The following is a 15,508-nucleotide window of genomic DNA, read 5'->3' as shown; positions in this document are numbered from 1 at the left end:
CCCTTCCATTCTTGGGTTATTTAAACCTTTGTTATCCAGAAGGTATAGCTCAAATCTCACCTTATCTGGGAAGCTTTCCTGGCCTCATCCATTGGACTTCATTCCCATCCTCTGATCCAGTACAGAACTCACTGTCCATATAAATGCTTTAATAGTTTTTAAAGTTTGCCTTTTTGCCTTTTTGTCTCCAGTTAGACTGGGAAGTTGAGCAGGTTAACACTGACTGTATTTTTCTCTTGTGGACTGATGAATGCATAAGGGGCTGGTCTGGACTCAGAGTAGGTGAAAAGATCACTTGTGAGGACACAGCCAGTGCCAGCAACTGACAGAAATAGACATACCTGAGATAAGCAGAGAGGGGGACAGAAAGAGCAGAGACTGAGAGAAGGGGTGGAGGAGGGGAAGTAACAGAGAAAGTGTTTATTAGTCAGTCACAAGTAATAAGGCTAGTGTCAGCTTCACAGGGACTTGTTTACTGGCCTAGACTGTGAGTGAGAACAGCCACAATTCAGCTGAAGAGAGGGGAGAATAAACAAATGTGGAACATGTTTTATTTGCGAGGCAGCTTAATTACGTGAGCTGAAGTTATGAAGCAGACAGGGGTTCCCCCAGTTCTCCAGGGACATGGCACTGCCCAGAGAAAAAAGCACCTTATACCTGCCCAGAGATTTCATTCCAGAGAAGAGGGAGGGATTACTGTTGGTAGTGGTGCTGGCAGTGGGTGGAGGTAGAGAGAAAAGGATGGAGGGGAGTTGCTGGTGGTAGGGAGAGACTAGCAATCAAGTTAGAGGGGTGAATAAGTTTCTGTAACAAACTCAGATCAGGGAGAGGGAGGGAAAGAGGAAGAAAATTGTGAAGAAAAAGGCAGTGTGGGTGACCCAGGCAGTCACCTATAGGAAAAGAACTTGCCCAGGGAAGAGGAAGTTTATAGTTGAAGATAACTGCTCACTATAAACAGATTGCATCTGTACTGTTTTACTTTCCAGTAAACTTCTGAAAATTTCATGATGATTAGACTTACTGCCAGGCAGTTAATTATTCAAGAAAATTGCAAACCTTTCTTTTGCCAAAGAGCACTCCCTGCTCCATGGAAGCTGGGTATTACAGTTCTGTGACCCTAGTACACCTTCTTCTGAAGGCACTTTACTGGCTTAAGTGAGTATGGTATTGAATTTTATTTTGTTTTTCGTGGTGGTGGGAAACTTAATTTTGCATAGTATAATAAGAATGGATTTACCTTTCACTTTCATCTTTTCCCTGCACCCTACTTATTATTACCAATATTGTTGTAATTGTTTCACACAAGTAGGAACAAGAAGGGTTGCTCATAGTGGAAACACTCCTCCCAGTTTGGAGTTTTGTCTCCTCCTCCTCATTAGAATTGTAAGGGGGTAGCGGTTCTGCAGCAAAGACAGGCACACAGCTTTCTCTGTGAATTAATTGGTCAGGAAGGACACTTTTCATATTGTCAAGTGGCACTTAAGCCAGTAATTCTTGACTGTGAAACTGCTTTTCCTGGGCAATGCTCTTTAAGGAAAAACTTCTTCAGTCCAGTGATTGGTGACTAAGGGAACGATGGAGCACAGGGGATTGGGCGGGATCTCAGCTCCTAATAATGCCTCCTTATCCAATGAAAAGCATTTCCTATTGAGACCCCCAAGAGTTTTCCTGGCCCTCGGCTCCAGCACGGACTTTGGGCCTTTTCTTGTGTCCTGTTTGTTAAAGGCATGCCGACTACAGCGTTCAAGAAGGCCAGTCCTTAACAAAGGGAAAGAGATAAATGTAAATAAGCTCACATTTTCAGAATGAGCGGTTTGCAGTAAGAAGCTGCGGCAGCCCAGAGTCTGCTCCTTTGGGCTGGGCTAACCTTTCCCTGTTTTAAAAAAAAATGGATAAAAATATGCACTTCCAAAGTGCGAGTTGCCTGTTTACATGTTTATTAGCTAATTGTCTCCAGGCATGAGCACACTCTCTCATCTAGCACACTCTTTTTTGGGGTAAGTGTCTTTGAGAAAGATTTGATTTTGGCGTTTGGGGGTGGGGGATGGTGAAACAAACTTCAGTGGAAACACTGATGCTTTGAGTGTTTGGGGAAAGAAGTTAAACTTCAACTCTGAAGTATTGAGCAAGGATCGTCGTGTTGAATGGTAAAAGCAAAAACAAAAACAAAAATAAAATTTTCTATTGTTTTGGCAATAATATTGTTTCCGTGGAAGAGATACAGGATTTTCAGGCTGTTGTTTCATATAAACACAGTTGTCCTAAAGAGCTGATTTAAAATCACGGGGTAGAACAATTTAGAAACTCTTGGCTCGCTTTATATTTCTTTTGTTTAGAATTGTGAGCTAATGTGGCTTCTATTACGATAAGGTTTCTTCTAGTAAAACTATACACAACATGCCTTTGATGCTTAATTGATTTATGGAGAATGTGACATTTGCTATATTGAATAATTCATGAACTTGCCCATAAAGGAAGAATCATGTTTGAATGAAAAACTAATTCTGGCATAAACAGAATTTGCTATTACATGTGAAATTAATTACTATTTGCCATACGGATGCAACAATGTGATATACTTAAAATTCTCTTCCTGCATATCCTGAATATTTTTAATATTTTCAGTAAAATGATTTTTTTGAATTGATTAGTACTGTATTTTAGGTAATTTGTTTTAGTGAATATGGAATGTCATTTATCATGATTTCCGCATGGAAAAACACTAGACGAATCCAAAGTTTAGAGCATTTCAAAGCTTGGTGGTGTTCATTTTGCTACTTTACCAAATTATACCATCTTTTTTTTTCCTTGAATAACATGAAGACAACAATAATAATTTACAATCCAAATTATCCAGTGGCTTTGCAACATGTTTATTTTTCAGAACAAAATTCCAAACAGCAAATTATATTGTAAATTCCTTTGCCTGTCACATATGAAAAGTTGTACTCTTGTTAAGAAGGATGAGTTCAGCTGTGAAACTAAAGGCGACTACATTCTAAAGCACCTCCTGCCAATCAGAGATGGGAATGAAAGCACTGTTGGAACAATCAGGCCAGCCTTTTAGAATGTGTACTCTCTGTAAGTTAGAGAGGACTGGGGAGATGCCTCACAGCAATACTCAGGCCAAACTTAGCTAAAGCTTGTTCTATTCAATTCCCTTTGAGGGAAAATGCCCAGAGATTTGTTGCCTTGGCTGTGATTTGGTCAGGGCTTAATTGTATCATTGCCTTTTTTCTGTGTGTCATATAAAGTCTGCTCTTGGCCTTCTTAAGAGGAAAGGGGAAAAAAAAACGTATAATGTATTTGTGAATATCGGTACTGAAAATTGGTAGCTTCAGAGATGGCCGCCCACCACTGGGAATCCAGTCTCACTTTTCAGTAGATAAACAATTGGTTGGCTATTAGACCATTACATAGGGTAAGTAGTCTATTGATTCTGCATAGTTACATTCTGAAGTATGCTGTTAACCTCCTGTTTTGAGGGCAAGATTATCAGGTAGGAGGGCTGAAGAATTGAGATCTAAACAATTAAATTTGCTATACCTGCTGAATATGCAGGACAGAGGATGAAGAAAATGAGTGCATTAGGAGGACTTTAGGTTATAAATGGCATCATGCTCTTTGATTCTAAGCTTCTGGTACTAATTAATAATATTTATTTCTGATATTCAAATAAATCTACCATTGGGTCTAATAAAAACTAATGATTCTCATTGTAGACTTTTAGGGATTAAAAAATCTTTTGTAGTGACAAATAAAGCAGTTGAAAATAACTGACAGGAGGGAACACCCAAAGAGGATACTATCATGGCGCCAAATGAGAGTGTCTTCTCAGTCAGGGTCAAAGATGGAAGTGGAAGAGAAACTGGGGCCCAGAAAAGGACTGTGACTTTCTTTCCCACAGTTAGCTAGTGATGGAGTTGGGTGTGATTATATTGAGTTAAAACCAGATATGAATACTTCTCGGTATTTGAGCATTCTAGTTTTCTTAGATTCCAAATAAAAAAGTTTTCTGTATAATCTGTATGAACTATGAAAGCCATAAAAGAGATGTCAATGTTTCTGTCTTCTTTTAAGATAAACCAGTAAAATATTATTCATTTCATTTTAGGAATATTGTTCTCTGGAGCAGTGTGAAAATCAGTTCTCCTTAATATTAAGGTGACCTCAATTTATTTTATATTGTCTAATAATTTTACTTATTTTTTTTTCTTTATATGAGAGAAAAATCAATTCAGGAGAGTTGGAGTACTGTTTAGCAGTCTGTTCTGTTTTAGGCTTCCTTTGTTCAAAAGAGGGTGAGATGTAACAATAGTGTCAGTTCGGCACTAGCAGATGATTCTAGTAAAGTGTTACAAGCACTGAATGAGTAGGGTCCAAACATAGGTATTACTTGTAAGAATTCCATTACAGTATATTTCTTGCATTATACGAGTATTTTCTAGAGTTGTGATTGGAAGATGGTTCAGACATGTTATACTGGGTAGGCTAGGATATCTTGGTAAAGGCCTAGTGATTGCCAATAAGTATGCAAATACTCAGCAGTGGAAACCTCTCATATCACTTTAGTTTGAGAGGGAAAGAAATAGAATGGGGGTGCAGGGTAGAGACAAAGCAATAGAGTCCCCACCTGTGGTTTCCATCTTCTTTCATTTCCCCTGCCTAATCATAGCCTTTGTTGCCAGGGAAAAAGAAAAGAAAAAGAGAAAAAGAAAAAGCAAAGAAAGAATATAATCTCAGCCTCCCAAAGAGATCTCCTTTGTTCATTTATTTTTACATATGGATGTGGGGGAATTTTTGTGCCTTTTGTTACTAGTTATTTTTAAATGATTGTAAGTTATATATGCTCATGGATTTCATGCTTCAGTCAATGCCACTAATAAACTATGGTGCAGCAGTGATAGGTTTGTAATATAACCTGCTGTCAGCAATTGTATTTTAATGAAATCCAAAGCATTTAAATGCCATTTTAGGATATGCTGGCTCTCAATTATTTTGAATTATATCATGTAATAATTTGATCTACTTTATAATGTTGGTATACATTTTAGTGAAGAACTCTCTTCATGGAACATTATTGTACAAATTCTGTTTCATAGCACCCATTGAAAGAAATCCGTAATCACAGTGACTCCAAAAAGTTCATCAATTATCCAAGTGTTGAATAAAATTGGTGCCAGAATTTGGTTTGAACCAATGCGGTGAGTACATTGTCCTGGTAATAACTCTCTTCACTAATTCTAATTTTATTCTCCAACTTTTTTGTAGTCACTACTTCCCGATTATTATAGATCATGTGATCTAAAGATCCTGAATTGATTAAGGAATTGTAGTTACTGTAAACCAAGCAATTTTATTGTAGATGAATACTGATTCTTTGGCTCATCCCCTCTCTGCCCTTAATATATACCTTTAGAAATGGGAGACATGGTTTTTATTTATATTAATAGGATCTGTGACCAAGTATATCAGATGAATTGGTGTGCAAACTGATTACTGATTATTATTCAGATACATGAAATAAATCCAAATCCTAACTGGCATGTGTGAGCCTTGCAGAATTTGGAAATGAGCTCTTTTAGGAATATCCAAAAACTTTCCCAAAGGTCTGGGGCTTCTGCTGAGATGAGATATTGAATCTCAAGACACTAAACAATTTCATAATATTAGATTGAGCGATTTCTCTGCAGTTGTCTTACTCTATAACTAGGTACTAGGGAAAATTCTACCTTAGTAATCTGATGCAATGTTTGGCCCCATCATTTTGAGCACTAGACCACATTATTCCCTAAAGATTTGACTGTGTCATTAGGTGAAGGGTTAGTAGGAGACTGGAGTTCTTTTTGGAGGAACAAAAAACAATCAAGTTAGACACTGAGGATAGGATCTGATCATATTGGGATCTCTGTCAATTTCTTTCTCTCCTCCATTAAAATTAGGGGAGGGTAACAAAACAGTCATAATAATCTAAGTGATAACTGGGCTCAAGACAGATAAGCTATTTTAAAAAGGATATTTCTTGCATCAAAAATAAAAGAGGCTGATATGATCAATTTCTTATCTCCATTCTGCATTGAAATTTTTACCTAGGGTTTCTCCTATACAGAATGTCATAAGACTAGATTGTATTTTGAAAACTTTTATGAAACATCAAACATTGCATAGGAGTGACAATTGGAACCATCTGTATGAATGTGACCTGTGTCTGTGACGACTTGTTCTAGATTACCTTTAGAAATCTTATCTGTTGGCAACTTCTCATTGAAGGAGCAATATAGTCTGGATTTATTTCCTATTGCTCCTCTCTCTTTCTCATATATATACATATATATGTATATATATTTGTCTCTATATATTATATATAAACTTACATACATATAAACATATATATATATATACACATACATATAAATATATATAGGCAAGGACAAAATAGGTTTCAGTTTATTCTGTGCAGCTTTCATAAGCTTTGAGTTGAAAGAGAAAATGCTTTGGGGATCAGAAGCACTCTGACTTGACCTAACTTCATTAGAAATGGAGTAAAGCAACAGAATTTGAGTATACTCTGGCAACAAGGTTTTGCCTTCCTGAACTCTGGACTTTTTTTGTAGGGAGCAGAAGTAAGCTAATCTTTCTAGGATATTGGGAATATGCCAGAAGTCAGAGCTTTGTTTTAAATGTATCATCTGAAATTTTAGCACTTTGAGAAGTGATTCAGGTATTCATTCATCTTTATAGGACCAAAAAGTTAACTCCACTTCCTCCGGGGGCCCCAAAGACACCAAACATGGTATATTTCTTTTTTATGGGGCAGAGGGTGGTACTGGAGTTTGAACTCAGGGCTTCATGATTTCTAGACAGGCTCTATACTACTTGAGCCACACCTCCAGCACTCCCCCTTTTCATTTTTTAATCAGCATATATTAATTGTACAATGGGGTTTCCTTGTGATATTTCCATACATGAATGTAATGTATTTTTGTCAAATTCACCCTATCTATTACAGTTTCTTATCCCTTTCCCCCTTTTAAAAACAATTTTAATGGGTTTCATTATTTTATTGCCATTTCTATTAGAAAAATTTCTATATTTCTATTAGAAAAAGAAAAAAATGTGGACACTGCTATGAACTTGCTCCATATATGTTGGTCAGTTAAAAAAACATTGAAGGTCAGATTTTTCTTTTAGTGTTTTTTTTTCCTTGTAAAACATTTTATTGATGTATATTAATTGTACAAAATGGTATATTTCATTGTTTCCAGGCATGGTGGTGCATACCTGTAATTCCAGCACTGGGGAGGCTGAGGCAGGAGTTTGGTGAGTTCAAGGCCAGTGTGAACTACATAGTGAGACTCTAAAAAATGTAGTTTAGGTTTTATTGTGACATTTTCATATTCACATTTAACATGCTTTGATCTTATATACCCCCTATTACCCTCTCTTATTGTTCCACCTTTTTCCCCCATTCGCTTTCTCAGATTTCTTTTGATCAACCTCCAGGTGACCCTCTTCCTGCCCATTGTCAATGAAAATACATCTACTCAACCCTGAAACCGCCCCCTTCCCCAGTAATTAGTTGTTGGAATAATTGGCTGCAAAAGTATTCACAAAGCAATAGTCTGATGCTGCTTGGAGTGGAAGATGTAATTAACTGCATCAATCTTTTTTTTCCCTTCCTTCATCTCACTGGAAGCTCATGTATTGGCCCTTTGCCTGCATTTAGTACCCAGTATATTAGCCATTTAGGAAGATCTAGTGGTTAGAAACACCACATCATTTAGTCTAAATCAAGACAATGAAAATAAAGATCTTGTTTCTTGAATATTTTTTATTCTTTTTCAGAATCGGCTTAAAAGCCAAATACATCTCTGATTTTAACATTAAAACTCCATGGGAGAAAATGCAGTGGGGCCATCCTCTTTGGATTGTTCTGAGTAAATTGTGTACTTAAGATTGAAACCCAAGGGGGAGTTTTGAGATATAAGACATTGACAGAAGGATGCAATTTGAAGTACAGGGTACCCAAAAAGATATATAAATTTCCAGTTGTGTAGAAAGAAAAACTTCTATAATGTTTCTCTGTGGTTAGGTAGAGCTGAATACTGGCAAGCTCATGAAAATACTCACAGCCCTGTTGAATCTTCCTAGCCTCACAGCTCAGAGGTAATGTTTACACAGGGAAGAGAAACAGTATAGCCAAGTTACAGAGTGAACCAGTGTCTGAGTCAGAAATAGAATTCCTTGCTTCCAATGCTGTGTTAAGTCCCAGCACCACACCCTCCCTGCTAGACAGCAAAGGTGGTGTGTGTTCAAGCAAGGGAGAGCTATGAATAAGGCCATAGTGGCAGTTTTCCCATGCCCTCTCTTTAGGAGTGAGACTGTACTGCTTTCTTGTCTGTGGTACTTTCTCTTCCACAGGATTTGATTACTCAAAGCAGCAGAGCAGAAGTGCCAGGCATTTATAGACTGCCTGCTGTGGGGGTAATGTGCATATGTTCTAGGGGATATAAAATTGAACCAAGGTGATGGATGAATTAATTAGTTTGATTTAACCACTCTTCAATGAATACATATAGCAAAACATCACATTGGACTCCATAAATGCAATACACTTATGATTTGTCAATTGAAAATAATACAGATTAAGAAATAAAATGATTGCAATCATGAAAAAAACTAAATGGAAAATGGGTGATAAAACTCACCTGTTTGGAACACTCATCTGGGGAAGTACAAAATAATGCATATTCAGTGAGCTAGCACCAAGCTATGTATAAGAATTGTTAGTGGGGAGATGAGGGGACTCTGGGCAGAGGCGAAATATCTTCTACTATGAAAGCATTTTCTGAGTAAAATAAATTTATTAATAATACTTATTGTAGATGGAAGATACAAGCAGATCTTAAGTGAATAAAGTCTAATTTTAATGTTAGGGGCTTTACCACTTCATAATTTACTTTGATTGTGTGACCATGCTAAAGGGACATTTTTTCAACATTGAAATACTTTCAGAAAGTGAATGGTGGTCCTAGTGTAAAAAAACAGCTTCTGGACTAATGGCTAGTGAGTAGAATGTTAAAAATAATAAAATGGCTTAAGCATTTGAGAAGTTTCCATTCACTTTTTCTCTCTCTCTTTCCTCCTTCTCCTTCTTCTTCTCCTCCTCCTCTGTCTCTCTGTCTCTGTCTCTCTGTCTCTCTTTGGCAGTACTGGGTATTAAACTGAGAACCTCACACTTGCTAGGCAAGTATGACACTATTTGAGCCATTCTTTTTGTGTTGGCTGTTTTTGAGATACAGTCTTGTTTTTTCCAGGGCTGTGACCCTCCTAGTTATGCTTCCGTGCATAGCAGATGACAGGTACACACCATCATGCCCAGCCATTGGTTGAGAGGAGTGTCTAAGAACTTTTTGCTTAGGCTGTCCTTGAACCATGACTCTTCTGATTTCTGCCTCCCAAGTATCTGTAATTATAGGCAAGAGCCACTGTGCCCAGCCTGCATTCATTTTTCCTTCTACCACTCCATTGGTGAAATATATAAGCTGTAAACAAACAAAACCTTGGATCTGTAGCTTCCAAAGGTGGATATGAACACTATTGACTGAGATTTTCCAGACTTTTCTTGTATCTGTTATTGGGCTACAGTGTCCTTAAACACAGTGATTGCAAATTATGCTTCTGTATGAGAAACATGGAGAGAGTAAGATAAAGCAAGGTAGGAGAATGGGATTGGAGGAACTTGACCTGGAAATCCCTCCTAAGTCTGAATACAAATTAGATGGCAGTCCTATGCTCAGGAAATTTTTCTTTATTTCCCTTTCCCCTCTCTCTCCATTCTTCTGTTTCTTTTTCTCTGATGCTTTCTTTCCCATTTCCTCTTCTACTCTCCCCACCTATTTTTATTTCTTCCTTATCAGTTTTTTTCCCTCTTGGATTTACTTAGTGAAGGATCCTACTGTACTCTGCCTTTCCATATCAAGGTTGCTTCTGGCAAAAGTTGAGCAGGGCCTATGAGATTAAATGGTCAGGTAAAAAGTATGATCGTAGTGTGATATTAGGCTTAGGTGAGGCGCCCATAAAGACTTGTGATAGCAAGTTTCCAATTTTAACTTGAAAACTATTAAAAGTGATAATCCTTTGCTTTGTGCTCCATGTTTTCCAAGGTCATCTCTTCCTTGAGGCACTACAGTGAGTGAATGTTTTTTCTCAAACCGAAGATTATGTTCTCAAGCCCAGATACTAGTTGAGGTGACGTCAAACCTCTGTATCTCTTGCACATTTTCCTTTCCACTCCCTTCCTTATTATATACAGACGTCCATTGAATGGTTTCCTGAGAGTTTTGAAGGAAAAGAGTGAAGAGGGAATCACTTCACAAAACTGCCTTTCACAAGTTACAATATAATCATGCAAAATCCCATAACTGGATATGTCAGGGGACAAAGACCACTTTTATTCCGTATTCTCATTCGAAAGAATCATTCAGTAGCTGTTTGTCCATATTGTATTACAGAGCACATTTGAAAGACAGTCCCAGTCCAGTGGTAGCTGTTGACTTAGAAGAAAGTTGGTAAGATTGCTACGTGGACCTTTAAGCCTTGTTGGCCTAGATACCCAAGAAAGATGATTAAGTCAATGGTTGCCACATGTATAAACAGTTGAAGGCAGAGGGCATGTAAATGGCCAGATCAGATGTGCACAATGAGTATGAGGTGGCTATTCATAACAAATCCACCTCTCACGTATCATTTGTAGAAAGACTTTATTGACCAGGGCCATTTTAGTAGCTGAAGGAATGGAAGTATCTGATAGAACAAGGAAAGAAAGAATGAGGACATCCTAGGCTTCGGGACTAGCATGACAAACGCATAGAGGATCATGATCTTCAAGAGGTAAATGATGAGCTTGTTATTTGAATTATCTCCCTAGAAAGTCACTGTGATACATTGTAAAAAAAAACCTTTTAACTCCTATTTCATTTATTCACTTATTATGATATGGTATTACTATGTATGTAGCCCAGGCTGGCCTTGAACTCTCCACTCTCCTGCCTCAGCCTCTCAAGTGCTGAGGTTACAGATGTGTACCACCATGTCTGTCTTCTCAATTCCTGTTTAGAGGAAAACTGTAAATTAATAAGATACTTCAGACTGGGTGCTGCTGGCTCATGCCTGTAATCCTAGTTACTTGGGAGGCTGAGATAGGGAGGACCATGATTCCAGGCCAGCTCCAGCAAAAAAAGTTTGGGAGATCCCATCTCAACAGAAAAAAGCTGGTTGTGGTGGCACACACTTGTCATCCAGCCATGGTGGGAAACGTAAAATAGGAGGATTGAAGACCAGGCTGGCCTGGGCAAAAAGCGAGACCCTGTCTCCAAAATAACCAGAGTGAAGAAGGGATTAGAGGCATGGCTCAAGTGGTCGAGTGCGAGCACTGAGTTCAAACCTCAGTATACTTCAGAAGTTTTTTCATAACTTTTTGAGTATGTTCTGGTGGTTCTATATCTACCTGTTATTTTATGCAGTGGAACTAATACTCAGACAAGCAGTTTCAGTAATATTGGAGAGTAGACAATACAATTAGTGCAGCTTTAAAATCCTTGAGTTAGGAATCATAAAACCTGAGTTCTGGTTCTTACTATACTGTTTACACCTTCTTCCAGTTCTGGCATTATATAACTCTAAATAACTTAAGCTTCAGTTTCTACTGCTGTAAAATGGTGATAATTCTTGTCATGCCTACCTTATGGTATTCTTGTGGGAATTACATAAAACATGGTTTTTGAAAGTTGAAAAGCTACATAAAAATTTCAAAGCATTAGCATTTTTTTAGCTGCCAGGTGTTCTTGTAGTTTCCTTTGGACTTTTGAATAACCTACACCTTATTCATCTACAGTATTGTGTTTATTGTATTGAATGTGTTCTCTCCCACTTTGTATACAGCATGCTCTGGTAGTACCTTTTAACATGTCATAGATGCTCAAAAAGTACTTGTCAAACCAGATGGAATGTACATATTATCTTCCAATCTGGATAAGTAGAATATCATTTACTCCACAGAAGTCAAGGATGGAAAGCAAATTTGTTGATTCATTCTATCTTGTTTCCCACAGGAGGAAAACATTTCCCACCAGTCTATAGTCTTGAAGTGGTGAATCCCTGCAGCTAGCAGGACTTCTGAAAAAAAATCCATGGGTGACAGAAGATTCATTGACTTCCAATTCCAAGATTTAAGTTCAAGTCTCAGACCCAGGTTGGGCAATTCTACTGCCAATAATACTTGCATTGTTGATGATTCCTTCAAGTATAATCTAAATGGTGCTGTCTACAGTGTTGTATTCATCTTGGGTCTAATAACCAACAGTGCCTCTCTGTTTGTCTTCTGCTTTCGCATGAAAATGAGAAGTGAGACTGCTATTTTTATCACCAATCTAGCACTCTCTGATTTGCTCTTTGTCTGTACACTACCTTTCAAAATATTTTACAACTTCAACCGCCACTGGCCTTTTGGTGACACCCTATGCAAGATCTCTGGAACTGCATTCCTTACCAACATATATGGGAGCATGCTGTTCCTCACCTGTATTAGTGTGGATCGTTTCCTGGCTATTGTCTATCCCTTTCGATCTCGTACCATTAGGACAAGGAGGAATTCTGCTATTGTATGTGCTGGGGTTTGGATCCTAGTCCTCAGTGGTGGTATTTCAGCTTCTTTGTTCTCCACCACTAATGTCAACAATGCAACCACCACCTGCTTTGAGGGCTTTTCCAAACGTGTCTGGAAGACTTATCTGTCCAAGATCACCATATTCATTGAAGTTGTTGGGTTCATCATCCCTCTGATATTGAATGTCTCATGCTCTTCTGTGGTGCTGAGAACCCTTCGCAAGCCTGCAACACTGTCTCAAATTGGGACCAATAAGAAAAAAGTGCTGAAGATGATCACAGTTCATATGGCAGTCTTTGTGGTGTGCTTTGTACCCTACAACTCTGTTCTCTTCCTGTATGCCTTGGTGCGCTCCCAAGCCATTACTAATTGCTTGTTGGAAAGATTTGCAAAGATCATGTACCCAATCACTTTGTGCCTTGCAACTCTGAATTGTTGCTTTGACCCTTTCATCTATTACTTTACCCTTGAATCCTTTCAGAAGTCCTTCTATATCAACACCCATATCAGGATGGAGTCCCTGTTTAAGACTGAAACACCTCTGACTACAAAGCCTTCCCTTCCAGCTATTCAAGAGGAAGTTAGTGACCAAACAACAAATAATGGTGGTGAATTAATGCTAGAATCCACCTTCTAGGTACGAGAATGGTCTTCAGGTCTGGATATGGTTTCTCCTATGATTTTTCCTATTCTATAAATAAGAGAAAATTTGAAGATAATGATGCTGAGAATAGATTAATGTACCAAATACAGTCAGACACATTTGTTTGAACATTTACTGTACATATGCTGTTTTGTTCAGTAATTATAGGTCAAGTCTAATTACAACACCAAAACAGATCACCATACTGTTCTGCTGAGTTGGAATTTCATTGTATCACATTATGTAAGTGGCCAGTAGCCTTGACTTTAGTGATATGGATATTAACTTCAAACTTTTAAAAAGATATTTCCATTCCAATGATTTTAGTAATTGGGTTCGGCCTATAAATATAGAACAAATTCAGGGATTTATTTAAAAGATATTTGTGTTACTACTGATGTATGTTAGTCTTTTCTTTTTTGAATTGTCATTAAATTTATTTTATTACATGAACATATTTTAAGCTAACATTATTAATAAGAAAAGTGTCAAATTTAAAAGAATTGACAAAATTTATGTGAATTTCAAAAATGAAAAAATTGTGTTTGCATAGATATGGGTGAGAAGAAATGGAAATTTATGGAATTTACACATTTATAGCCACCAATACTGTCAGTTATAAAAATTTTATTTTTTAAGCTATGTTAACATTTTTGTATTAAATTTCAAAGCCAGAAAGCTGCTGCCTATGTGCCTGGCAGGTGTAAAATGGAAAATCACATAAAATTGCAAAATGTCAATTAAAAAAACACTAAGCAACACTACATTTTTAAAAATTAAAACTTTTAATTATCTCTTTGGAGACAAACTTGGTTGTATAAAATATTTATTCTCCATATTAAATTTTGGGGTACAACACACTCAGAAAGCTGCAGCATTTGTGCTCAGGTCAGGCATGAATTGAAGCAGTAAATGAACAAAATTATAACAGCAAAAGAAAAAAAAAACCAGCAAAAAACATACAGTAAAGTGAAAAAAATTTTAAACTTGCATTAATTATTGTAACTATAAATACTTATTCTTTCCTATTAAATTTTGAGCACAATGTAGCCACAGAGCTGCTGAATTTGTGCCCAGGTTGGGAGCAATTTGAAAAAAAGTATACATAAATCAAAATAAACAAAACCACATTAAAAACTACAAAATAAAAAGAGATAAAAAAATAAAAAAGCAACAAAAATAGTCCCTAACACCTGCATTTCTATTTTCTTTATTTTTATAGCTCTGTAAGTTTAAAAATACTATAAACCCCCAAACAAACCCTCATAAAACAAAGACTCACCCCCCAAATTAAAACTTACAGTTTTTTGAGCATCAATAAAATTTAATAAGCACTATAACTTTCATATGATGCCTTAAATCAAAATGCAGCTAAGAAGTTGCTAAACTGGCACCCAGTTTGGGAGAAATAAAAACATTTAAAAATCTACAAGAGAAGAAAACCACATTTTATAGCTTACTTAAACAACAGAACTCCTTAAAACCTTAATAGTTTGGATGAAAAGTAGATTTAAAAATATTAAGACTTGTAAGTAAAACTTTTGAGCACAATGTAGCTTGAAAGATGCTCCATTTATGCTTAGATCAGAAGTAATGAAAATAAAATCTCTCACATATACACAACAATAACAAAAATCAATAGTATTTATAAAACTTTGTAAAACAACAAAAATATTTTAAATGTGCATTAATTACTTTAAAACTATGTAGATGATATGGCAATTTAAAAATGCTAAGAATTTTTAAGTAAAACTTCCATAAACAATGCATCTTGTGAATTGCTGAACTTGTGCCAGGGAGGGTTTAAAAAAATTAAAAACCATAAAACAATGGTGAAAAAGTAAAAATTCTAAAACAATAAGCAAATTCTTGAGATTCCTTAGCCTTTGTTTTTTTTCTGATGATGTGTAAACTTAAAAATACTAAGATTTTAAGGTGAAAATCTGTAAGCATAGTGTAACTTTAAAAACTTCTGAATCTATGCTTGGGTTAGGAACTAACTAAAAAAAATGCTAAAACAATAGAACAATAGTAAAAATGAATTCGTGATCTAAAGTTCTAAAAATAATCATTATATTGTCTTGTGAAGAAAGGTTATAGTTGGAATATGTAAAACATTAGATTCAGTTAGACAAAATTAGGTTAAGTTAGATTAGGTTCAGTTATTACATTATGTATTAAGATCAAATTAGTAATCA

General features: G+C 36.6%; 1 protein-coding gene across 3 annotated transcripts; it reads left to right on the top strand.

The window, feature by feature from the left end:
- Positions 1–1,663: 1,663 nt before the first annotated feature.
- On the top strand, positions 1,664–14,309 carry Lpar4 (lysophosphatidic acid receptor 4). 3 transcript variants are annotated; one of them, XM_074062707.1, is made up of 6 exons: positions 1,664–1,997; positions 4,115–4,164; positions 5,103–5,204; positions 7,266–7,320; positions 10,167–10,893; positions 12,114–14,309. In XM_074062707.1, the coding sequence occupies exon 6, from the start codon at positions 12,192–12,194 to the stop codon at positions 13,302–13,304; it is 1,113 nt and encodes a 370-aa protein (XP_073918808.1). In that variant the 5' UTR covers positions 1,664–1,997; positions 4,115–4,164; positions 5,103–5,204; positions 7,266–7,320; positions 10,167–10,893; positions 12,114–12,191; the 3' UTR covers positions 13,305–14,309. The 3 variants fall into 3 exon arrangements, with proteins under 3 accessions (XP_073918808.1, XP_073918807.1, XP_073918809.1); XM_074062706.1 differs by lacking the exon at positions 10,167–10,893; XM_074062708.1 differs by lacking the exons at positions 7,266–7,320; positions 10,167–10,893.
- The last annotated feature ends 1,199 nt before the right edge of the window (positions 14,310–15,508 follow it).

This window comes from Castor canadensis, chromosome X (genome assembly GCF_047511655.1).
Source record: "Castor canadensis chromosome X, mCasCan1.hap1v2, whole genome shotgun sequence".
NCBI lineage: Eukaryota > Metazoa > Chordata > Mammalia > Rodentia > Castoridae > Castor > Castor canadensis.
Note: the sequence above shows the minus strand (reverse complement) of the source record. Positions and strands in the feature narration are given on the sequence as shown.